This window comes from Culex pipiens, chromosome 3, assembly GCF_016801865.2.
Source record: "Culex pipiens pallens isolate TS chromosome 3, TS_CPP_V2, whole genome shotgun sequence".
Classification (NCBI taxonomy): Eukaryota; Metazoa; Arthropoda; class Insecta; order Diptera; family Culicidae; genus Culex; species Culex pipiens.
Genome location: NC_068939.1, coordinates 6,521,935 through 6,542,730, shown reverse-complemented (window position 1 = coordinate 6,542,730; position 20,796 = coordinate 6,521,935). Strand labels below are relative to the sequence as shown.

General features: G+C 35.1%; 2 protein-coding genes across 3 annotated transcripts in view; one reads left to right on the top strand and one right to left on the bottom strand.

Annotated features, from left to right (window-relative positions):
* Window positions 1–20,796, bottom strand: part of LOC120430256 (uncharacterized) — a 332,478-nt gene that overhangs the window by 6,582 nt on the left and 305,100 nt on the right. The window lies entirely within an intron of this gene.
* LOC120428141 (solute carrier family 12 member 4) overlaps window positions 4,267–20,796 on the top strand; it is a 119,369-nt gene continuing 102,839 nt past the window's right edge. Inside the window, exon 1 of the mRNA XM_052711225.1 lies at window positions 4,267–4,384. Coding sequence (XP_052567185.1) covers window positions 4,267–4,384 — 118 coding nt within the window. The remainder of the gene's footprint in view (window positions 4,385–20,796) is intronic.

Genomic DNA, 20,796 nt, shown 5'->3' with positions numbered 1-20,796 from the left:
TGATACTAAGATATTTAGAAAACTGGTGAAACTGTCACAACTGCAATTATGCCTTAAGTAATTTGTGGTTGTTTTCACTTGCATGTTCGATGGAAAATTATTGAAATTTAAATAAAGTTTTTTCCCAAAAAAATAGATTGTATCAGTTTTTTTTTGCATGGAAATTATCCATAAATTATGTTGCAATTTTTATTTTTATTTAAAAAAAACAGCTCTTCACCCTAAAACTTAGTTATTTTTTGAGTACAAAGTTGCTTGAAATTAAAGCAATCCTAACTTTCGAAGTGAGTCGCATCGCCGGAGGAGGTCCCCCTTCTAAAACCAGGCCACTTAACTAAACACCCATAAATGATGACGGTCGAACTCTGGTGTTTGCACTAAATGCACCCACCATCAAACGGTAGGAAAGTACGGCAAACTGCACTCCATATTGGTGCAGTTGGTGGAAAGTGAAAAATGGCCTCACTTTCATGTATTTAGGACCGTTTTTCCCTACAACAACAACAACAACAACAGTGCGCCAATTCCAAGCTTTGTTTTTATTATGTTAAATATATGTGGCGCATAAAACTGGGAGTGTGGGACGGATGGAGGGAGGGAGCTGGAAACGCTTACGGACAATTTATGATGCTCACAGGTTGAAGCCATTCATAATAAAGCTTGGGAGGTTCAAAACGTTTGAAGGGAGATGGGGGGATGCAGCGAGAGACGAAGAGGTGCGATAAAATGAGCTAGCCCTTTGGGCACCGGCTTGGATGGTGACCGCCACGTCGCGATTGTGGTGCCCTATTAAACAGAACCATTTTGTTAAAAACACAAATTAATGTAAAATTGCAATTGTAATGTAATGTAATAATCGAGTCATACTGTTTATGTAGAAACAAATCAACAAATCAAATCAAAAAGTTTTGTTAATTGTGTTTTTAATATGTAGAACGAGAACAACAAGCTATGTTCTTATTGAGAAATTATTTGCTGTAAGTTTAATTTTCTGTATTCTTTAGATCTGTGGTTTCGATGAAAAATCGAAATAGTGATTGACACAACTTTTCTTACTAAATTAACAAACTGTGTTTTAACAATCCGAACATTTTCTGCTCGGGTTCCCACCATATGCGCACCACACGGACTTCCCGTGATAAAAGGACCGTTGGTGATACATTCGCGCCGTTGTTGTTAAGCCATTCCATCCCGCTGTCCCAGCACCACATAAGTTCGCATAGATATCAAAGAGCGTTCCGCCGAAATGCCACCGGAGAGGCGTTTGCAGGGTGAAAAATGAGACAGCATCGCTAAATTGTTGCAAACAAGCTGAACTGTTTTTTTCTACTCTCCTCGTTACTTCTAGATTAGCAAGAAATGATTTACTCGACCCCGTCAGGACCCGACCCCGTGGTGCAGGATTGCAAATAAGGATTTTAATTAAAGTCTCTAGCTCGGGATTGCATGCGTTTGATAAAGGAAGGGTTTGCAACATTGTAGCTGAGCTGGAAGATGATGATGAAAGTTCACTTTATGTTATTTAAAACATTTTCAAATGGAGACAAGTTTTAATTGAAATCAATTTGAGTTGATTGGAAAAGTCCAACCCTCGAGTATCCAAAACTATCCAAGTTAAACCAACACAGATAAAGTGATGAGCATTTAAATTGAGTTCAATTCACTTTTACCGATATTGGCTTGGGTCAACTGACCGATTAACTGCAGGGCAGGGGCTCTGGTTTCAACCTCTCCCCGAATAATCCCCAGGTGCTAATCCTTGGCCAACCCAGACCGGACCAGATCGGAGGTGAAAGAGAGGGAGAGGAAGTTTGTAGATAGAAAGTAATCGCCTGGAAATCGTTTCAAAACATTTTGCTCTACAAACTATATACAGTGGCCATCGCATCGCTTTCACAGGCGGGGTTTTCCAATCGGATTGCGTGTATTTGGGTTAAACGGTGAGTTCAAAGTGCCAATCCTATCCGATGGCCTGATGGGGGGTGGGGTTGGGAGTTGAACTAGTGCGACCAGGGATTAGCTATCATTGCCGGGTTTGTCGAGAGAGAGACAGAGCGGAATAAAATAGATTACTGGGTAATTGGAGTTTGTTTAGATTTTACTTTGTTCTTCTGGGATTAAAAAATGGACAGTATAATATCCTTTTGAAATATAAATTAGGTGTGCTTTGAATGGAATTGAATTTAAATATTGATTATTTGAAATTTGTTTATTTGAATTACTGTAACTAAACGTGTCTACATTTTTAGCTTTCTGAATTTAAAGGCAAAGAATGAAACAAAATTATTCGAAAAATATTCAGATACAAAGTGTGAAAATCGTCATGTTTTATTACTTTTCACTAAAAAAAAAATAAATTTACGTTTTTTATATTTGAGTAATTCTCTACGAAATCGGTCTTTTTTTTATAATTTTTGTATTTTTTAATCCGGCAAAAACTTTTGTGGTGCTTTCGTTATGCCCAAAGAAGCCATTTTGCATCATTAGTTTGTCCATATAAGTTTCCATACAAATTTGGCAGCATTCCATACAAAAATGATTTATGAAAATTCGAAAATCTGTATCTTATGAAGGATTTTTTTGATCGATTTGGTGTCTTCGGCAAAGTTGTAGGTATGGTTAAGGAATACACTGAAAAAATTGATACACGGTAAACAAAAATTGATGATTTTTTATTTTTACTTTTTGTCACTTAAACTTGATTTGCAAAAAAAGACTATTTTTATTTTTTTTTATATGTTTTAGGGGACATCAAATGCCAACTTTTCAGAAATTTCCAGGTTGTGCAAAAAATCTTTGACCGAGTTATGAATTTAATAATCAATACTGATTTTTTTCAAAAAAATCGAAATATTGGTCGCAACAATTTTTCAACTTAATTTTTTGAAATAAAATAAAATTTGAAATTTTGATAAAAAAAATTTTTTTCGAAAAGATCGGAAAATTTCACGAATGTTTCATATTTTAACATTGTAAATCGGACCATTAGTTGCAGAGATATCGACATTAGAAAATGGTGGGTTGTTTGGGTGAGACTTAGAAAACATCAATTTTCCTCTCAGCTTTTCAAAAATATTTTTTTCAATGGTGGGCAAACATGGGCAATAACTTTAAAAAATTAAAAACTGCGACTATTTTCAAAAAAGTTACTAAAAAGTGGCGATAACTTGAAAACGGTGCACTTTATCAAAATTTCACTGAAGTACTTTTTGATTGCAAATTTCATTTTACATCGAAAAATGAAGTTGAAAAATTTTTGCGATCAAAATTTCGATTTTTTGAAAAAATCAGTATTGATTAAAACATTCATAACTCGCTCAAAGATTTTTTGCACAATCTGGAAATTTCTGAAAAGTTTGATGTCCCCTAAAACATATCAGAAAATAAAAAAAAATAAAATAGTGTTTTTTTACAAATCAAGTTTTAGTGACAAACAGTGAAATTAAAAATCACCAATTTTTTACCGTGTATCATTTTTTTCATGTAGTCCTCATCCATACCTACAACTTTGCCAAAGACACCAAATCGATCAAAAAACTCCTTCAAAAGATACAGATTTTTGAATTTTTGAAGTCTTTTTTCAATTCTAGTAAATAATTTTTTTGCCCTCTGATCAAAATGTGTTATTTTTTCGATATATGATTGACTTTCTAGTTGTGGTTTATTGATTTTTGATATTTCTTAATGCTCAGATATATTCTCCAGTCACTTCAAATGTATAGAGTTGACTGTCTCATAATTTTCCACAAATTTTACGAAACTGTGAAATTTATCGAAAGTGCCTGAATTAAAGGGTTGATCTGAAGTACAAAATACAACTAAAACATTGGGGAGTAACTCTGCGTTTAATCAAATTTGACAGTATCGTCAGATCTGAAATGAATAACATCAGTTTCTCGTTGGATACAATATTAATTTGAACAAAACATAAGTTTAGACAGGTTTGACTAATCGACTCTTGAAAATATTTAGCATCGTTTTCAGCAAAAAAAAGACACGACTTCAACTATTCATTCACAGCACTACTTTACCGGTGCTATACCAAACGTGTGAATTCTTGTAATTCCGTTCCCACTGGCCACCCAACACGGCGGGGGGCTCTAATCTAGGCAACACGACCCCCCTCCCATCCCCCTGCCATTTGTGTGTACCCTATAAAAAACACGACGTTCAGGATCATGACTGGGTGTAATTCGTCCTAGCCGCCAAAGCCATTCACCGGCCACTCCCTTCCTTCTTCACAACACCGACCGCGCTTCATCCGGAATGGTTGAAATTGAACTCCCGGACCGCGGCAGCAGGTGGTACAACAACACGGAGATGCTGAAATATATGACACAAAGCCCCGGTAGAATCGACGAACAACCGTCCAACCCGAGCAGGGGTAAATAACACGGGAATACCAAATTTTGGTATTACTTGGGCAAATAACAGGGACCAAAATGTGCCCTTGGTTGCCCAGTAATAGATGGTAAAATACCATGAAATCATACCAAAGTCTAATATGTGGAAGGGCACAACAATACCAAACCATGTTATTCCAAGGGTAAAATAATACCTCAAAATAAAACCATTTCAATACCAAGTTGAGGTCTTCTGGATTTTTGACCATTGCTTGAATACCAAAACTTGGTATTGCCATGGTGTTATTTTTAGGTATTCCCGCGCCCTTGGAAAATCATATTTTGGTATTCCTGTGGTCTTCCAAATACATGATTTTGGTATGATTTCATGGTATTTTACCATCTATTACTGGGCAGCCAAGAGCACATTTTGGTCGCTGGTATTTGCACAAGAAATACCTAAATTTGGTATTTTGATACCATTTTTAGTGCAACAGTTGCAGTTAGTGAAAAAACGGAAATGATCCATATGCAACAGCTAAATCTACTCACCTGATGATTCCATCTTGTTCTTAGTGATATTCTTCACCACATTGAATGCATTTGTCATTGATGAACGGCCTGTGCTTTAAGTTCTTGAAGATTCTGAAAAATAACAAGATTGAAAAATAAGTGTTATTAAAATGAAACTGGATTGAAATTCACCAAAATTCAATAATCTGTCGATTAACTCGTTTTTCAAAGTATTTGGTTATCCCAACTTAGAGAAATTTCAACGTTTTAAAAAAAATCTTAGTGGGTATATAAAAAAAAATGAAAATCAGCTTTAACATTTTTGGGTTTCAAGTCATTTTAGCGCAAAATTAATTATCTCATCAAAATTTATAAAAAAATTCCCATAGTTTCAGAGGAATTTGATGAAACCTTTCAATACCAAAATAATACCAAAATGTGGCATCCTGACTTAGAAAATTTTCCACAATGTCAAGTCATTTCTTCAGGGGGTATATCAAAAATGTTTAAAATCAAGTTTAAAATTTCCGGTTTTCAATGAAAGCATTCGCTTTGTGACATCATTTAAGCGCAAAATTAATTACTTTGTCAAAATTGGTCAAAATTTTCCCATAGTTTCAGAGGAATTTGATAAAACACTTCAATACCAAAATAATACCAAAATGTGCCATCCTGACTTAGAAAATTTTCCACAATTTCAAGTCATTTCTTTAGGGGGTATATCAAAAATGTTTAAAATCAAGTTTGAAATTTCCGGTTTTCAATGAAAGCATTCGCTTTGAGACATCATTTTAGCGCAAAATTAATTATTTTGTCAAAATTGGTCAACATTTTCCCATAGTTTCAGAGGAATTTGATAAAACACTGTAATACCAAAAGAATACCAATATGTGGTGTTCGACCATTGACAAATTCTGCAATTTTGCAATATCAAAACAATACCTTTAATTGGTATGATAGCACATTTTGCTCTTGCATAATCCTTAAGACAAATTTTAAAGGGTCCAGGAATACCAAAATTTGGTATTGATACCAGAGAAAGGTATTATTACGCATTTCCCTTGTTATTTACCCATGCTCGGGAAGTCGTCGCGTCGTAGTCGGGGTAATTGGAGTTGTGAACTATCAGCAGCAGCAGCGTCTCTTTACAATAGCGGACTAAACTGGTTGTACGGTTATTCCTGTGTGTGGCAGATCCCAATAGAGTCGGGGGGTGGTCACGACCTACGCTCGCCATTCATTCAAGTCACTTTATGGTCCGTAGTCATTGCACTCGCTAAGGATATCTCTACGAACGACTCTTCGCTTCGCTTTTTACAATGAAAAGTACATTAAACCATGCCGTCTGGAGAGGAGCGGATTCCACGGTGATATCACCTTCCCAGCGCTGAACTAGAGGTGGTTGATATTTCGATTTGCGCTGAACCACACCCTTTGGACTTCCTACGTGAAGTGCGGTGTGTTACACTTCTTCCAAACGGTGTTCGGTGGTCATATCCCACACGCGAAGTCTCGGAAGGTGTGAAGAACCGCTTGTAGGCCACCGTCCTCGACGACGTTAAGGTGAGGCAGCAGCAGCAGCCCTCGGACGAAGACGAGGAGAGACCTTTTGCTGTTTCGTGAGCGTTACTGTCTGTTACTGCTGCTGTTGGTTGGTTGGACCGCGCCCTCTAGCACTCTAGTACTGGATGTCCAAGGCAGTAGTTCCACGAATCCTAGGAGGCATATGGTTTGGGAATTGCACCAGAATGAGAACATGATTTGGCCGTGTGAGATGGACGTTGCACAGGGTGACCGGATTGAAGTTGAGTGTAAATAACTAAGGTTTGGTTAGGAAATTTCCAACTGAGGAGGAATTTGGAAATTCTTAGTTTGGAATTTCGATGTTAATTCAGAAACTTTATTTAATTTATTTACCTAATTCCATTTACGGATTTTCTGAAGTTAATGTTATTATGTCTATGTCACACATAATGACTTTTGTAATGTTTTTATTTACGAACATTGTAAGGGTGCACCAATGGTTGTGTAAGCTAACATTCTGAGAAGATAAAGTAAACAATAACGAATGAACTTGTTTCTGAATATTTTTCAGATGAGACAGCAAACTTGGCGTGAATTTAAAAAAAAAATTGGTACGCCTATTTTTTTTTTGTTTTAGTTTTTTTAACTTGTCAGATTAAATTTGACAATCATTTGTTTTAATTTTTTTAACTTGTCAGGTTAAATTTGGCAAACATTTGTTTTTGACAAAATGTTGAAATTCATATTAAATTTGTTTTACTCCCTGATATTCTGAAATATTCTGAAAGGGAAAAAAACACAAATTTAAAAAATATGGCCTTATTGAATGTTTCTCAATGAGATCATTAGTGGAATTTGCCCGTTGTAAAACACATTTTTTATTCATATAAAATTCTAATTGATCAGAACCATTGAAGTCTTAAACTTACTAGATAAACATAAAAGTTTGCTTTAGTAGTTTTTGCCATTACAGACATATTTTCTAGTTTTTATACATTCAGAACAGTTTCATAAAATGTTGAAACAAAGCTAAAATCTTTTTAGAAATTTGGTAAAAAATTATTCACTATCGACAATAAAAGAGTAAATGAATGTGTTTCATAGTTTATTCTCTTTTTTTAACTGTTATTAATTAAACATTATTTAATTACTTGTTAGACTGGAACAAAATTTGATTAATTTTCAAGATAAAATGAAACAATTTAAACATATTTTAAAATCTGTAGTTGTCCTACTTAGGTCATTGCAAATTTTATTTCATGTTTTTGCTCATCAATATTTCTCTAAAAATCAAATGACTAAAACAAATTTCTGACTAATATTGAAATTTTGATTAAAAAAATTACAATCGATTATAAACTCTTCAGAATACACTGTATAACGTTTATTTATGCCTTTTTAATCAAATAAAGACTTTTTAATCTTTCTACAAATTTTGAATTTTGAGACTACAGATCGGTAAAAGTCCAGGAAAAAAATAATTCCATAAAATAATTGATATTTTGCAAATTTTTCATAGAAGCATAACTATCGAAGTAAGGCTTGAAATTAGATAATTTTATTGGACGTCTTTGTATTTGTTTATTTTCAACTTTTTTCCAATTTTGTTTCAGACTCATAAAAAGCTTTGTTTTTCAGAAGTGAAGCATAATCATCTGAAACCAAAACTAATTACATATTCATGTCCTACTAATTGATATATAAATACAAAATGTATTATTTTTTTTTCTGTTGTGAAACTTATTATTTTCCTGTCATTATTGAATGACGAAAGGTCATTTTTCATCGCCAAAAATAACAGTTCTCTTCTAACTTGAGTGTTGAAAATTTGAACTTTTCAGCAATAGTATCGAAAATTAATACTTTTAGATACTGTTTTGACGGTGAAATGTGAAATCCAACAGAAACTAATGCAAATTTATTTCACTAGTTCCAGATGTAAAATTACACTTTTCTACACAAAATTTGTTACCAATCTCAGATGTAATATAATCACTTTTTTTACGGTGTACGACTCGTGCTGAAATAATTTTCTTATTACCGCTTGTTGCATAAACTTCAATTTTTATGCTCATTTTTAAATTCGAAATCTTTTTTTTCAAATGTTCTAAAGGTGAAAGGGAAGAGCAAGGTTGAAAGAAAAAAACAAGTCGACTAGAATTTTTGGAAGCAGTTTTAAGAGGACTGCTTCAGGAAATATAATTATCCGTATTGCAGACGATTTATAAAGTGAGAGCGAAATCTGTTGCGGTTTTTTCATGACAAATTGTACAAAGATTTTTTTTTTATTCGGTCGTATTGAGGTTTCCAGCTTGGATTTTTGGATTATTTCAAAGAAAGCTAGAAATCTGGTAAATTTGGTTTGGAATCTTTTTTATTAGAGGTTAATTATGTAATTTAGAGTCTTTTGAGGCAAACTCATATGAAATTTGATGGATATGAAATTTTATATGAAATTTGATCGACTTTTCTGGAGAAAAATCCTATTAAATAAAAAAAATCTTTTAAAGATTTTTTTTTCGCCGGACCTAGAAAAATGTCGGGAAAGAGTCCTTCTTCCATGTTGCATTTGGCAATCAGACTTGCCGATTTTTTTTATCTAAAGTTTGTTCTAGGAAACACACCGTGCGGTTTCATTGATACATAAATGTTAATTGTATTTTTTCAACAGATTTTGGAATGATTGAAATATTTTTTTCTTCGTGTTGATAGTTCAATCGCTTTTTTAATCATTTTATTGTGAATCTTGAATGTGATTTTAGTAGTCTAGTAGTCAACCTTTTTTGCGATTTAATAAATGTATTTATATTGGGTATTTCTCTACCAACTCACACGAGTGTAGAATCGCAATAACTCGTGATGGTTACAAGCAAACCCCTTATGTTTATATATCAAATTTTTTGTCAAAAAATTGTCTGCTCTACAACTTTGTATAACATTATTACACTCTAAAAATCAACCCTGCAAATTTAGCAAAAACACGAAATTTCAAAATGAAAATGTTTGTTCTAAATGAAAAATTACCCTTCTGGGTCAATGTAGATTCGAAAAGTACATTAAATTTCCCATAAAATGACATGTTCCAAAAAATTTTACAGCCGAGTAACGGAAAATGGGAGAATTTTTAAAACTTTTTTAGTGTTTTTTTCGATGAAAAATACGTTTTTCGGAATTCTGAGTACGCCATCAAATCGGGCGTCTAATTTTACATAAAAGTCCCTTTGACACAAAATTTCTATCTCATCACCGTTTCAGGCTGCAAATTATTGAAAAACACCTCTTTTTTCGCATGTTCAAAAATGGAAGGGGTCGTACCGCCCCTCCGTCACGAGATATCAAAAAACGGACCTCGGATTCGTGATCAGGGACAAAAGTTACCCCTTAGGACAAAGTTTCACGCAAATCGAAGAGGGGTCGGGGCAACTGCTGTGTGAGTTGGCGGAGAATTACCCTATTGCAAAGCAATTTTCAAAGCTTTTCTTGTATTGGTTGAGTTGGGAAACAAATTTGAAGTCTAAAAGTGAATAATTGTCACAACAAAAATGAAAAAAATATTTAAGTAACAAAAAAACATATTTTTTGACTAAACGATTGATTTTGATAATATAAAAATAAAAATAATTGATTTTTTTTTTCAAAAACATAGTTTAGATCCATTAGTAAATCGATTTTCAAATTTATAGCTTTTAAAAGTGCTCTAAAAACTGCTGTTTCTACTCTGACTGCAGTCCCGATTCGCCCCAGTTGACGGTATCATAACATTTCAAAACTATAAATTTTGTCCATTTAAGATCAAAGTAACCCTAACCGCCTCCCATAAATGTCTTGAGCTAATCTTCCACGCCCACACACGTGACCTAGAAGGGCGACAAGGTGATCGCGGGCTTTGGGGGTGGCCGCCCTGCTCTAGTCACACTTATTAATAATCAATAACAAATAAACTTGCGAGGAGGTGTGTTCCACCTATATAGTCAGTGCTTGAAACTAAAGGTCCGACCTCGTTTCAGGGTGCCCCTTTCTCAAACGTGAGCACCACATTAAGTAGTTTTTAAGGGGAGGTGTGCGGAGTGCTTGCTCTGCTCAACTTTGACGCCACCACCCCCGAAAAAAAAGTCGTTAAAAATTTAAACTTTAACTCTTGCTGGGTGGCTTTTCGACTTGCCACACGGATGATGATGATGGCGATGATGGTAGAAAGTCGAACCATGTCGATGTGGAAGTGCGCATTTAATTCGACATTTTGTGCACGTTTCTTCACGTGGGTCAACATTTGCATGCCGGGGCACGTTTTGGCACGACAAGTGTGACTTGGAGTCCCCAAAAAAAGGGCTTTCACATGAACGGTTCGATACCTTTTCGGAGAATTGATTTGGCAGCATTAGTCAGCTGATGATCGATACAATTTGGTAGTTGATTTAAGGAAATGGGGTTATTCAAATTTGCTAAACTCTTAAGATTATTCTCGAAAAGAGATTACGACTAAATCTGGCTGATAAAATTATCAGTAATTGCTCGAAAGAGCAATTCTCTCAAAGCTGTCCCCGTCTAGAGCATCCCACCGTAGCGAACATAAAATTCCGTGTCACTTTATTTAATGAAGTCATAAGAATTTTAAACCATTTTAATTATCCTCAAACAATCACAGTCCTCCCAACCCCCCTCCAGTTGAGCAGCTTCTCTCATAAAGTGGTCCCGGGCGAGGGGGCAAAGCAAAACGTCCAATAATACATCACGAGATGGAGAGCTAACAACGTCATTAACATGACGAGCGACAGATTCTTCGGACGTTTAAGAAAAAGATGTTCTGGCTTCAGAAGCATCAAGAATCGACAATCTCGTGCGGGTTGAATCCCATCTAGAATGGATGCAACCAACCATCAGCAGATAGCGCAGAGTCGTAATTGATGTGAAGCCCTTTTTATGTTTTTGATATCGTGCGAGAGGCATGGTGGTGGTGAGCATCTTTTCTTTTGCGGTAGCCCCGCGATCTGACAGGTAGTTTGATGGGCAGTAGCTATGAGGCGTTAGGGTGGTTCGTTAAAAGAATAGTTTTCAACTTTTCAAAGTTTCGATTTATTTTTGCGATCTGTACCTGCTAGAAAGTGTTTTAACAATTTTTGGTGATGATTTGGTAAAAGACAAAAGACATGAATTTCTAATTTTTAATCAATTTAAGAAATTTTACTTTCAGTATGCAATCTTTCAATGTTTTCAAGATTCCCTCAATTTAAAACCACACAATTTTTTAAACAAAATTTGACCGATTTTTCAATTGGTAAACTATCTACCACCGATTTCGGTAAAATTCAAATGAACTTCGGTAGTAAGTGTAGTAAAGTGTTTTTTTTTTATGGTTTATCAATCTAAATTTCAACGATCTAAAAAAATACGTTTTTGGCCCACAGATCGTTTTTTTTTATTTTCAAAAATATCAATTTTTATTTATTTTTTTTAATTTTAATAATCTTCCGATATTTTGTATTTTTTGACAGTATCCAAACTGAAAGCTTGATACTTTTTGCTTTAAAAAATATTGGAGATGGTAATCTAAGCGGGTTGTAGACTGGATTTCACCATGTATATGTGATAACTATCCAGCATAGTATATGTTTAGGAATTGATTTACCTGAATTAAATTCATTTTGCTTCAACAACATTTAAAAATAAGCTGATAAATTGGATTTTTTTAAATTTCTGCAGCATGAACCTTTTAAAAGTCAAACTAATGTTATGGTAAATTTTTGGTTAAATTAAAATGTTTTTTTTTCAGAATTACGGTTTTGAATTTGGAGAAATTTAGAAAGTTTATTTTTTCTGAGTGCCAACAACTAGCTTTTATTTTTAGACTGACGACACTGTTCAAAATTTGAATATTTCTAAAACTTACTGATTTATTTGGGGAAAAATATCTCATTTGATTTTTGATAAAGGAAAAAAAAGATTTCGTAGACAAAATCCTGAGCCTTCTGATTTGTTTTCTACGGTAATGGTAAATTGTCAATATCTTATGATCAAACATATTCTTAAATTTACTTTATCACGATAGTCGCTACTCAAATCTCGTTGAGTCCTTTTCGATTGCAAATTTTTGTTTGTATTGAAATACGAATTTCTGGAATTTTGAGTGAGTAAATTTTCATAATATTTTAAAGATTCTTAAACCAATTTTAAATAGTTTAAACAATAGTTTTAAACAAAAATTTCTTCATTACTAGAAAATAACTTGATAATGCTAATTGTTATTTTCAATATTTTTATATAATATTATCGCGGGCGTTAATAATTAGAGTTCACGCGCGGTGATACGACCGCAAGATAATGGTCGCATGACAGCCGCATGACAACCGCAGAACAAATTTTCGGCTGTTGTCAAAGGTTGCCTTGAGTTTTCAGCTGACTTTTTGGAAAATATTCAAAACAATCCCAGTTGACAGCCAAATCAACGCAGAATTTCAGTTCAACTTGCTGATTTTTACACTGCGGTAGTTAGGCGGCAATAATCTCCTGTCACTCACAGCGATGGAGAAACGTGATTTTATCTCGCAATAAGCAATATCTATATATATATATATAAAATTTCGACAGTTTTGTTCGAACGCGAATCAATTCAACATGGAAAGTCGGATCGAGGTTCTCTTTGTTGCGTTGGGTTCGTGTTAGCCCAAGGAAGGTTCTTACGCCAAAAAATTACAACTTTGGCCACTCTGGAACCGATTCCGGAAAATCTGCAGATTGTATGGGAAAAGTTACGTAAAATCAAATTTTGATCACAGGAGACTGAATAGGCAAAAAAGTTAAAAACGTCAACAAACGAAAAAAGGCATAACGAAGTTTGTCGGGTAAGGCTTGTTTTGTCTAAATGTTTTCGGAGTAAAGTATTCCATTATATCAATTTAGGAGCTACAAATAGACAAAAAAGACAAGCTTCTCATTGAAACCTAACACGGCGCCATTGACTTATTTAGATTTTTTAAATAAATGTTCAAAAAATTGTGTAAATCTGAAAAGTATTAAATTTTAATTTTTGTGTAATTTCTGCTTTAAAAAAACTTGAAAATAAGAAATCACGATTTTCCAGGTAAAATTACTCTTAGTAAGAAACATAAATTCTGCACATTTTGAGATGTGATCTAACTGTTTACAAACTTTTAACTGGTATTTATATGAGACTATATTTGAATACAGTCAATCCTCTTTTTACGCGACCCCCTTTTGCGCGAAATTTTTTTTACGCTGTTTTTATTACGCGTAGAATTCAAAATAACGCGAACTCAATTTACGCGAAAAATTCAAAATAACGCGGTCCGATTTTAAACTGTCGGAAGTCTTAAGCATTATGGTCATATCTTCCTGTTCAACGGGGACCATAATCAGGGTTTTTACCATCAGTAGCTTCGGTGACCTACGGATACTCTGCATCATATTGGGATGTTCTGGACAACTAAGAACATCCGGAAGTCACGAATAGAATATCTGTCTGTTCAACGGGTGTTTGTACCGGTGTATTCACCATCGATATAGCTTCAGGTAGCTTCAGTGAGCCACGATGGACTCTCTGCGATCTGTTAGAATGTACGAGGTCATCCAGGAACTCCCGGAAGTCATGGCCTGGATATCTACCTGATCAACGGGAGTCTATATGGCTATATTAACCATCGGTATAGCTTCAGGTAGCTTCAGTGGACCACGATGGACACTCTGCGGCATGTTGGATTGTTTTGGGTCATCCAGGAACTCCCGGAAGTCATGGCCTGGATATCTACCTGATCAACGGGAGTCTATATGGCTATATTAACCATCGGTATAGCTTCAGGCAGCTTCAGTAGACCACGATGGACACTCTGCGGCATGTTGGATTGTTTTGGGTCATCCAGGAACTCCCGGTAGTCATGGCCTGGATATCTGCCTGATCAACGGGGGTCTGTATGGTTATATCAACCATCGGTGTAGCTTCAGATAGCTTCAGTGGACCACGATGGACACTCTGCGGCATGTTGGATTGTTTTGGGTCATCCAGGAACTCCCGGAAGTCATGGCCTGGATATCTACCTGATCAACGGGAGTCTATATGGCTATATTAACCATCGGTATAGCTTCAGATAGCTTCAGTGAGCCACGATGTACTCTCTGCAATCTGTTAGAATGTACGAGGTCATCCAGGAACTCCCGGAAGTCATGGCCTGGATATCTACCTGATCAACGGGGGTCTGTATGGCTATATTAACCATCGGTATATCTTCAGGTAGCTTCAGTGGACCACGATGGACACTCTGCGGCATGTTGAATTGTTTTGGGTCATCCAGGAACTCCCGGAAGTCATGGCCTGGATATCTACCTGATCAACGGGAGTCTATATGGCTATATTACCCATCGGTATAGCTTCAGGTAGCTTCAGTAGACCACGATGGACACTCTGCGGCATGTTAGATTGTTTTGAGACATCCAGGAACTCGCCCTCAAATGCGAATGCTTATTCTAATGGGACATTTATGCGTTGATCAGGAAAATATTCAGGCCAGGACTTCCAGGAGTTCCTGGATGACCCAAAACAATCCAACATGCCGCAGAGTGTCCATCGTGGTCTACTGAAGCTGCCTGAAGCTATACCGATGGTTAATATAGTCATATAGACCCCCGTTGATCAGGTAGATATCCAGGCCATAACTTCTGGGAGTTCTTGGATGACCTAGTACATTCTAACAGATCACAAGGTAAGCATCGTAGGTCACGGAAGCTACCTGTAATTATTACGATGGTGGATACACTGGTACAGACCCTTGTTGAACAGGTAGATAATCAGTTCATTACTTCCGGAATCCGGAAGTTCTTGGATAACCCAGAACATCCCAACCTGCTCTAGAATATACAGCGTAGGTCACTGAAGCTATTTTGAATAACCTGGAATTACATTATTATTATTTAAAAAATATAATACTTTATAAAACTAAAAAATACTGAAAACTCTTTTTACGCGAGCAACTCAAAATAGCGCAAACTCTTTTTACGCGAAAAATTCAAAATAGCGCGAACTTTTTATACGCGATTTTTTTTACGCGAGAACCAAAATTCGCGTAAAAAGAGGTTTGACTGTATAACAATATAAGTTTTAATTAGCATTTCTTGCGTTTGTAGGAAGTTAGTCTGAATTGGCAAGTTGTTTAAAAAATCATTCATTTAAAAAATTTAAATTTATAAATATACAGACAAATTGTTAATCTGATTTTAATTTTATGATAGACAAAAATAACAAATTTGAAATCAATGTTTTTGTAAAGGGATTGTGAGCTCATCTCATTTTGACATATATGTTAACTGACAAATCGCTTACCCTTTCAAGTCTGATTTTTTTTAAATTTTTTTTTGGTTATTGATGGGAAATTGATTCTAATGACCATACGAAAATTATAGGCTAGTTTTGGAATCAAGTTATATGGAAAGTTGAAAATTTTAAAAATCCAATCAGCAACACATTTTTTGGGGCCCTTTTAGGGTCCCAAACAAACTCCCAAAGTTTGGAAGCGTTTGGTTAAGCCCACAATTTGCGCAAAGCGAATGAAATTTGTATGGAAATTACTATGGGGAAACTTGCATTTTCACATTTTTGAATTTACAAAATTCATGTTTTATTATTTTATGAAACTTACACCGTAAAAGTATAGCCCTGGATATCCTTAACAACTCTCTCGAAGACAGCTTAACCAATCGCTCTTAAATTTTGGGAGGTTTTTGATTTTCGATTCCACCTTAATGACCTGAAAGGGCTAACCAAGAAATCCTGAGAAATTTCGAAAAGTGACAATCAAAACTAAAAGCTCTAAATTCATAATTTTAAAAGAACAGCCCAAAAGTTACAAGAACTTTGTAAAAAATGAGTTTTGATATTACTTTTGAACCACCCTAAGGATGCATTTCTAGCCCTATTTCATCTTGTTCCCACCCAGTTGTAGTGATTCTTTGACGGACAACCCTTGGGACTTCTGCCCCTACCGCTGCACCGATCTCAGGACAAAAGGATTTCGCGCAATGTCAAAAGCTTCGTGTGACCGTGTGCGGACATCACTCAGAATGTCTTCATCAGTGCTCATCCCCGTCGGGAGTTCTTCCAGCTGCCTGGTGACGACGCGACGATCGTGCTAATTTTTTGTCATCTTTTTATTTTATTTTTCTGTAGCCAAGTCATTAATTAAGAGATTCATCGCTACAGCGCGTCTGGCACCCCAACTTGCAGCACAGAGCGGGGATTTCCCGGAATATGAAGACATTAAAAGCATTTTCATCGTTCCTCGGGCGAAAATTCCTAGTATGAACTGCTGGAGGATTGCGGGCGAGATCGTATCAATTATGTGTCATTTTATGGGAAAACTAGTCTATTTCGCGTGGACTTTTCGTTATCGTTGCTCAGTGAAGTGAGTCGATTAGAGCTGAGCTCATTTAATTTTATTGCGTTTATCTAAGGAATTAAAATGATTGCGACAATGGCGAATCGACGACCCCATCCGAGAGACATGGAAATTTAAGATGGGAATCTTTTAAGAGTTTTTGCTTGGGCAACAATTTGCAAATTTGCGTGTTCAATAGCACTAATTGGCGAGTGGTGCACGCAAATGTTTCAGACAACTTTTTGTATGCAATTTCGGGAATAATATTATGAGTCAGACTAGCGGGCTTTTTTTCTCGTGATTCTACCATTGTTGAAGTTAATTGGAATAATGATTAATATTCAGTGGGCGTTGCGTAAAGTAATTTACTTGATGAATTCAATGCAATTTAAAATCAATTGAATCAATTTGTGAAAGAGATTTTTATTATTATTATCATTATAAATTGATTGAAAAAGGCATTGTTCATGGGCCAATCAATTTAATTTTTTTGTCCGTGCAAGTAAAGTTCTTGTATCATAAACTTTAAAAAATATTGTTCTTTAAATTACAAATAACAGCGACATTGCAGATAACTTCCATCCCCTCTTATCCAAACCAAATCCGTTCAGCAAGGCCAAGAAAAGTGCGTCCACATTCTGGCCTGGGACCTTGTTTGCACTCATTTCTTCTGCTTTCGTACCCACAAGTCTAAATTATGCGACATTAGACTGCCACAGAACTGTGCGCGATAAAACACACATAAATTAGCCACTTTACGAGATTGTCCCGCAGTTTTTGCCGGAGTGGCCTGGGCCCAATATCTGTCTCCCCGCCCGTCCAATAGAAATTGCCATTCGTGGGCCTGGGGAGCGGCCAGAACAGACAGAATAAACCCGGCCCCGTTGGCATTAATGTGGCCTTTGTAATGTCAGCTCAACCAGCGCAGCGCCCAGCCAAAGGTGTGACTTGGAACTGAATCGTTGACAAACGTTGACATTCGCCCCGGATCAGCGTCAAAAGTTGCTCTGGAAAAGGGGAAGAAGAGAGATTTCATGTCAACCCTTCTACCAACCGGGAGATGAGTACTTCCTCTGACAGGAGGCCCACGAGACGGCTGCACTCAATTCCAAAAATTTTCAGTTTCCTTAAAAAATACATTTTTTCAATACGTTTACAGACTCACGAATAAAATATCAAAACTCAAGCTTTTCTACAAATTTTAGTGTAATCCTTCCAAATGCTGAATCTTCACAAAATTGGAAAAAAAAATTTGTCGAAACAAAAAAAGATCGAAGACTAGAAAATTGATAACAAAATTCCAAGATGTTTGCTATTAATAATTTTTTAATCATTTTAATCTTGTTTGTTACAGTTTGATTGAATAATTTGATGAAAATGAAAGGTTCATATTTATTAAAACATTTTTGATTTACTGCCGTCTTTTCCAAAAGTTTGATTTACCTATCCTAGTACACTCAACCCCCGCTGGTTGGTTTTTTTTCGGTTGGTTAAAGTCAAACTAAAAAGTGACGAACTGTCACTTTTTACACGGCGCTCACGCACACTGTCAAAACAAACGTTTGGTAGTGTGTGTGAACTCCGTGTAAAAGGGGTGTCAAACTAAAAAGTGACCCTGTTCGTTTGACAACAGTTGGTGTCAAACCATCGGAATTGCTCAGAATAAAAAAAAATCATTGAAAAATCTTGTACAATTGATTGTGAAATATTGAAAATAAATTTTATAACGTTTTTTAATCAAATGGGGCACTTTTTGCCCTTTTTGCAAATTTTGAATTTTTGGACCACAGTTTGGTGTTTTTAAAATAAGGGGAAAAAATATTTTCATAAATTCATAGATAAATTGTAAATTTTCGGTAGTAAAGCATATCTGTTACAGTAATCATGTTAAAAGTATTTTGTGAAATACTTAGCTTCAAAATTTGAAAGGATGGGATCGAAATTTGAAAACTTGAACCAGTTTAAAGAAGGCCATAATAACCTGTATAGGCTGTACGATGGTCTTTAGAACCATCAACCTATCAACTTTAAAATGTTTCTTCAGTATTAATAATAAATATTTTACGGACTTTTCAGTGAAACCGGTTATAAAAAAAAATAATTATTAAAATCAGTAATTTAAATTTAGTCTTTATTTTTTAAACTTTAAGAAATATTTAAACCTTGGATTGTTATTTAATTTTCAATTTTGTTTTTGCCCCCCTCCTTCACTCTCGACTTTGGTCATAGTCGAGGGACATTTATTTCAAAAAATATTTGCAATGACCTTAAGCTCAAAAACAAAAAATCACAAATTTTTATTCTAATTCATATGTTTTTTTTTTAACATTTCCCATTATAAATTAATAAATTAATGTTGGTTTTAGATAACAGTTATCTTTTACCTAAACGTTGTTGTTTACTAAATTATGAGCTAAATAAATGTGAAAAAACAATTTTTTTTATAACGCTGTTGTCGTTTTGATGTGATTTTTCGATTTCAGTAGTATGAAATATGATGATAAAGGACGAAAAAAGCTATAAGAGAAATCAGACTGAATAAAAAAAATGAATGAAAACGCTAACATCATCATGAGGTCAAAGGTTTTTCTGTCCTTGCGTCGTAAAGCTTAAAGAAAGTTATATTGGTAATTTAAGGATGTAATAAATTATACTGACTGAAATTTATTTGAAATCAGACTTAGTAGCGAACTTTGTTTTGATTGTTCTGTTAAAATAAATGGTGCATCGAAAATAAGGTGTACAACATTTTTATAACTTTTGAATCAGTTAAGGAAATCATTTTTTAACACTTGAATGTTTAAAATATGAATTTTATATGGTTTGAGAGTTTTGAGCAAAAATAGAATAAAAAACTACCCTGCTCAGCGCCATTCGCCAGATAGAGACGACGACAATGACGATACCGACTGAACAACAAAGGGATCTAAATCTACTGTTCTCAGGCTGGAAAAGATACCAAATTGTCACACGTAGCACTAAGGTGGCTTGAGACATCTAGAATCTCAAGGGCCTCAGTGGTACAATTGGCAGTGCGTCTCAGTACTAATGAGGAGGTTGCGGGTTCAAGTCGCTTTTTCGTTTCGTGGATCAGTTGGATACCAACAGTCGTCGTTTCTTTCGAATGTCGTCCCTAAAGATAAAAAACAACACTTTCAAAATATTTTTTTTACTTTGTTCACATTTAGATTCAATTTCAATCATTATTTAACCTTACAGAATTTGTTTTTCATTCTTCGAAATTCTAAAAAAAATAATATATATTTTTAAGCTGTTGTTGTTAGCAAGGTTGAAAAAAAATCACTTCGAGTGAATAACGATTGCCAGAAGAAAGGCCCTCTGAGTATGCTTTGATCGTTTCTTTCCCGACTGACACTTGATCGCTGGCTGTGGCATAGACGAATAAAAATTTGAATGATTGGGTTTAGTCGTCAACAGGCAGCGATTAATCGCCAAATTAATCATAGTCGTCGGATTTTCAACACTGGTTGTTAGTCATTAAAATGTATAAATCTTAGGGATTGATTCCAATTTAAATTTATTTCACTATCATGTTTCTTCTAAACAATATTTTTTAAGTGACCTGAGCTCAAAAAACATTTTTCCTGTTTTTAAAAAATCACTCGGCTAGCCACAAATTGGGAACATTGAAAGTATTTAGGAACAAAGACAATGTAAATGGTTTTTTGCAATTCCGTCGTGAAACTATTTACTTTTGCTGTCATTCTTGAACGACGAAATAGCCTACTTTTCTGTACCAAAAATAACAGAATCGAATAGCAACACTTTTCAAAATAAATGCTGAAAAGTTCTACTTTTCAGCACTGAAATGGGTGCTGAAAAGTTGAACTTTTCAGCACTTGTTTCGAAAAGTAACACTTTTCAAATTTTTTTTGATTTAATCGATTTATTGACAAAATACATGAAAAATTGTCTTTAAATTTCACTCAATCGGTGTTTTCCGAAATTGCAAAAAAAATTGTATGGAACTCGTTGCACAACTTGATTTTTTCAGCACTCGTCGTATTTATCCAACC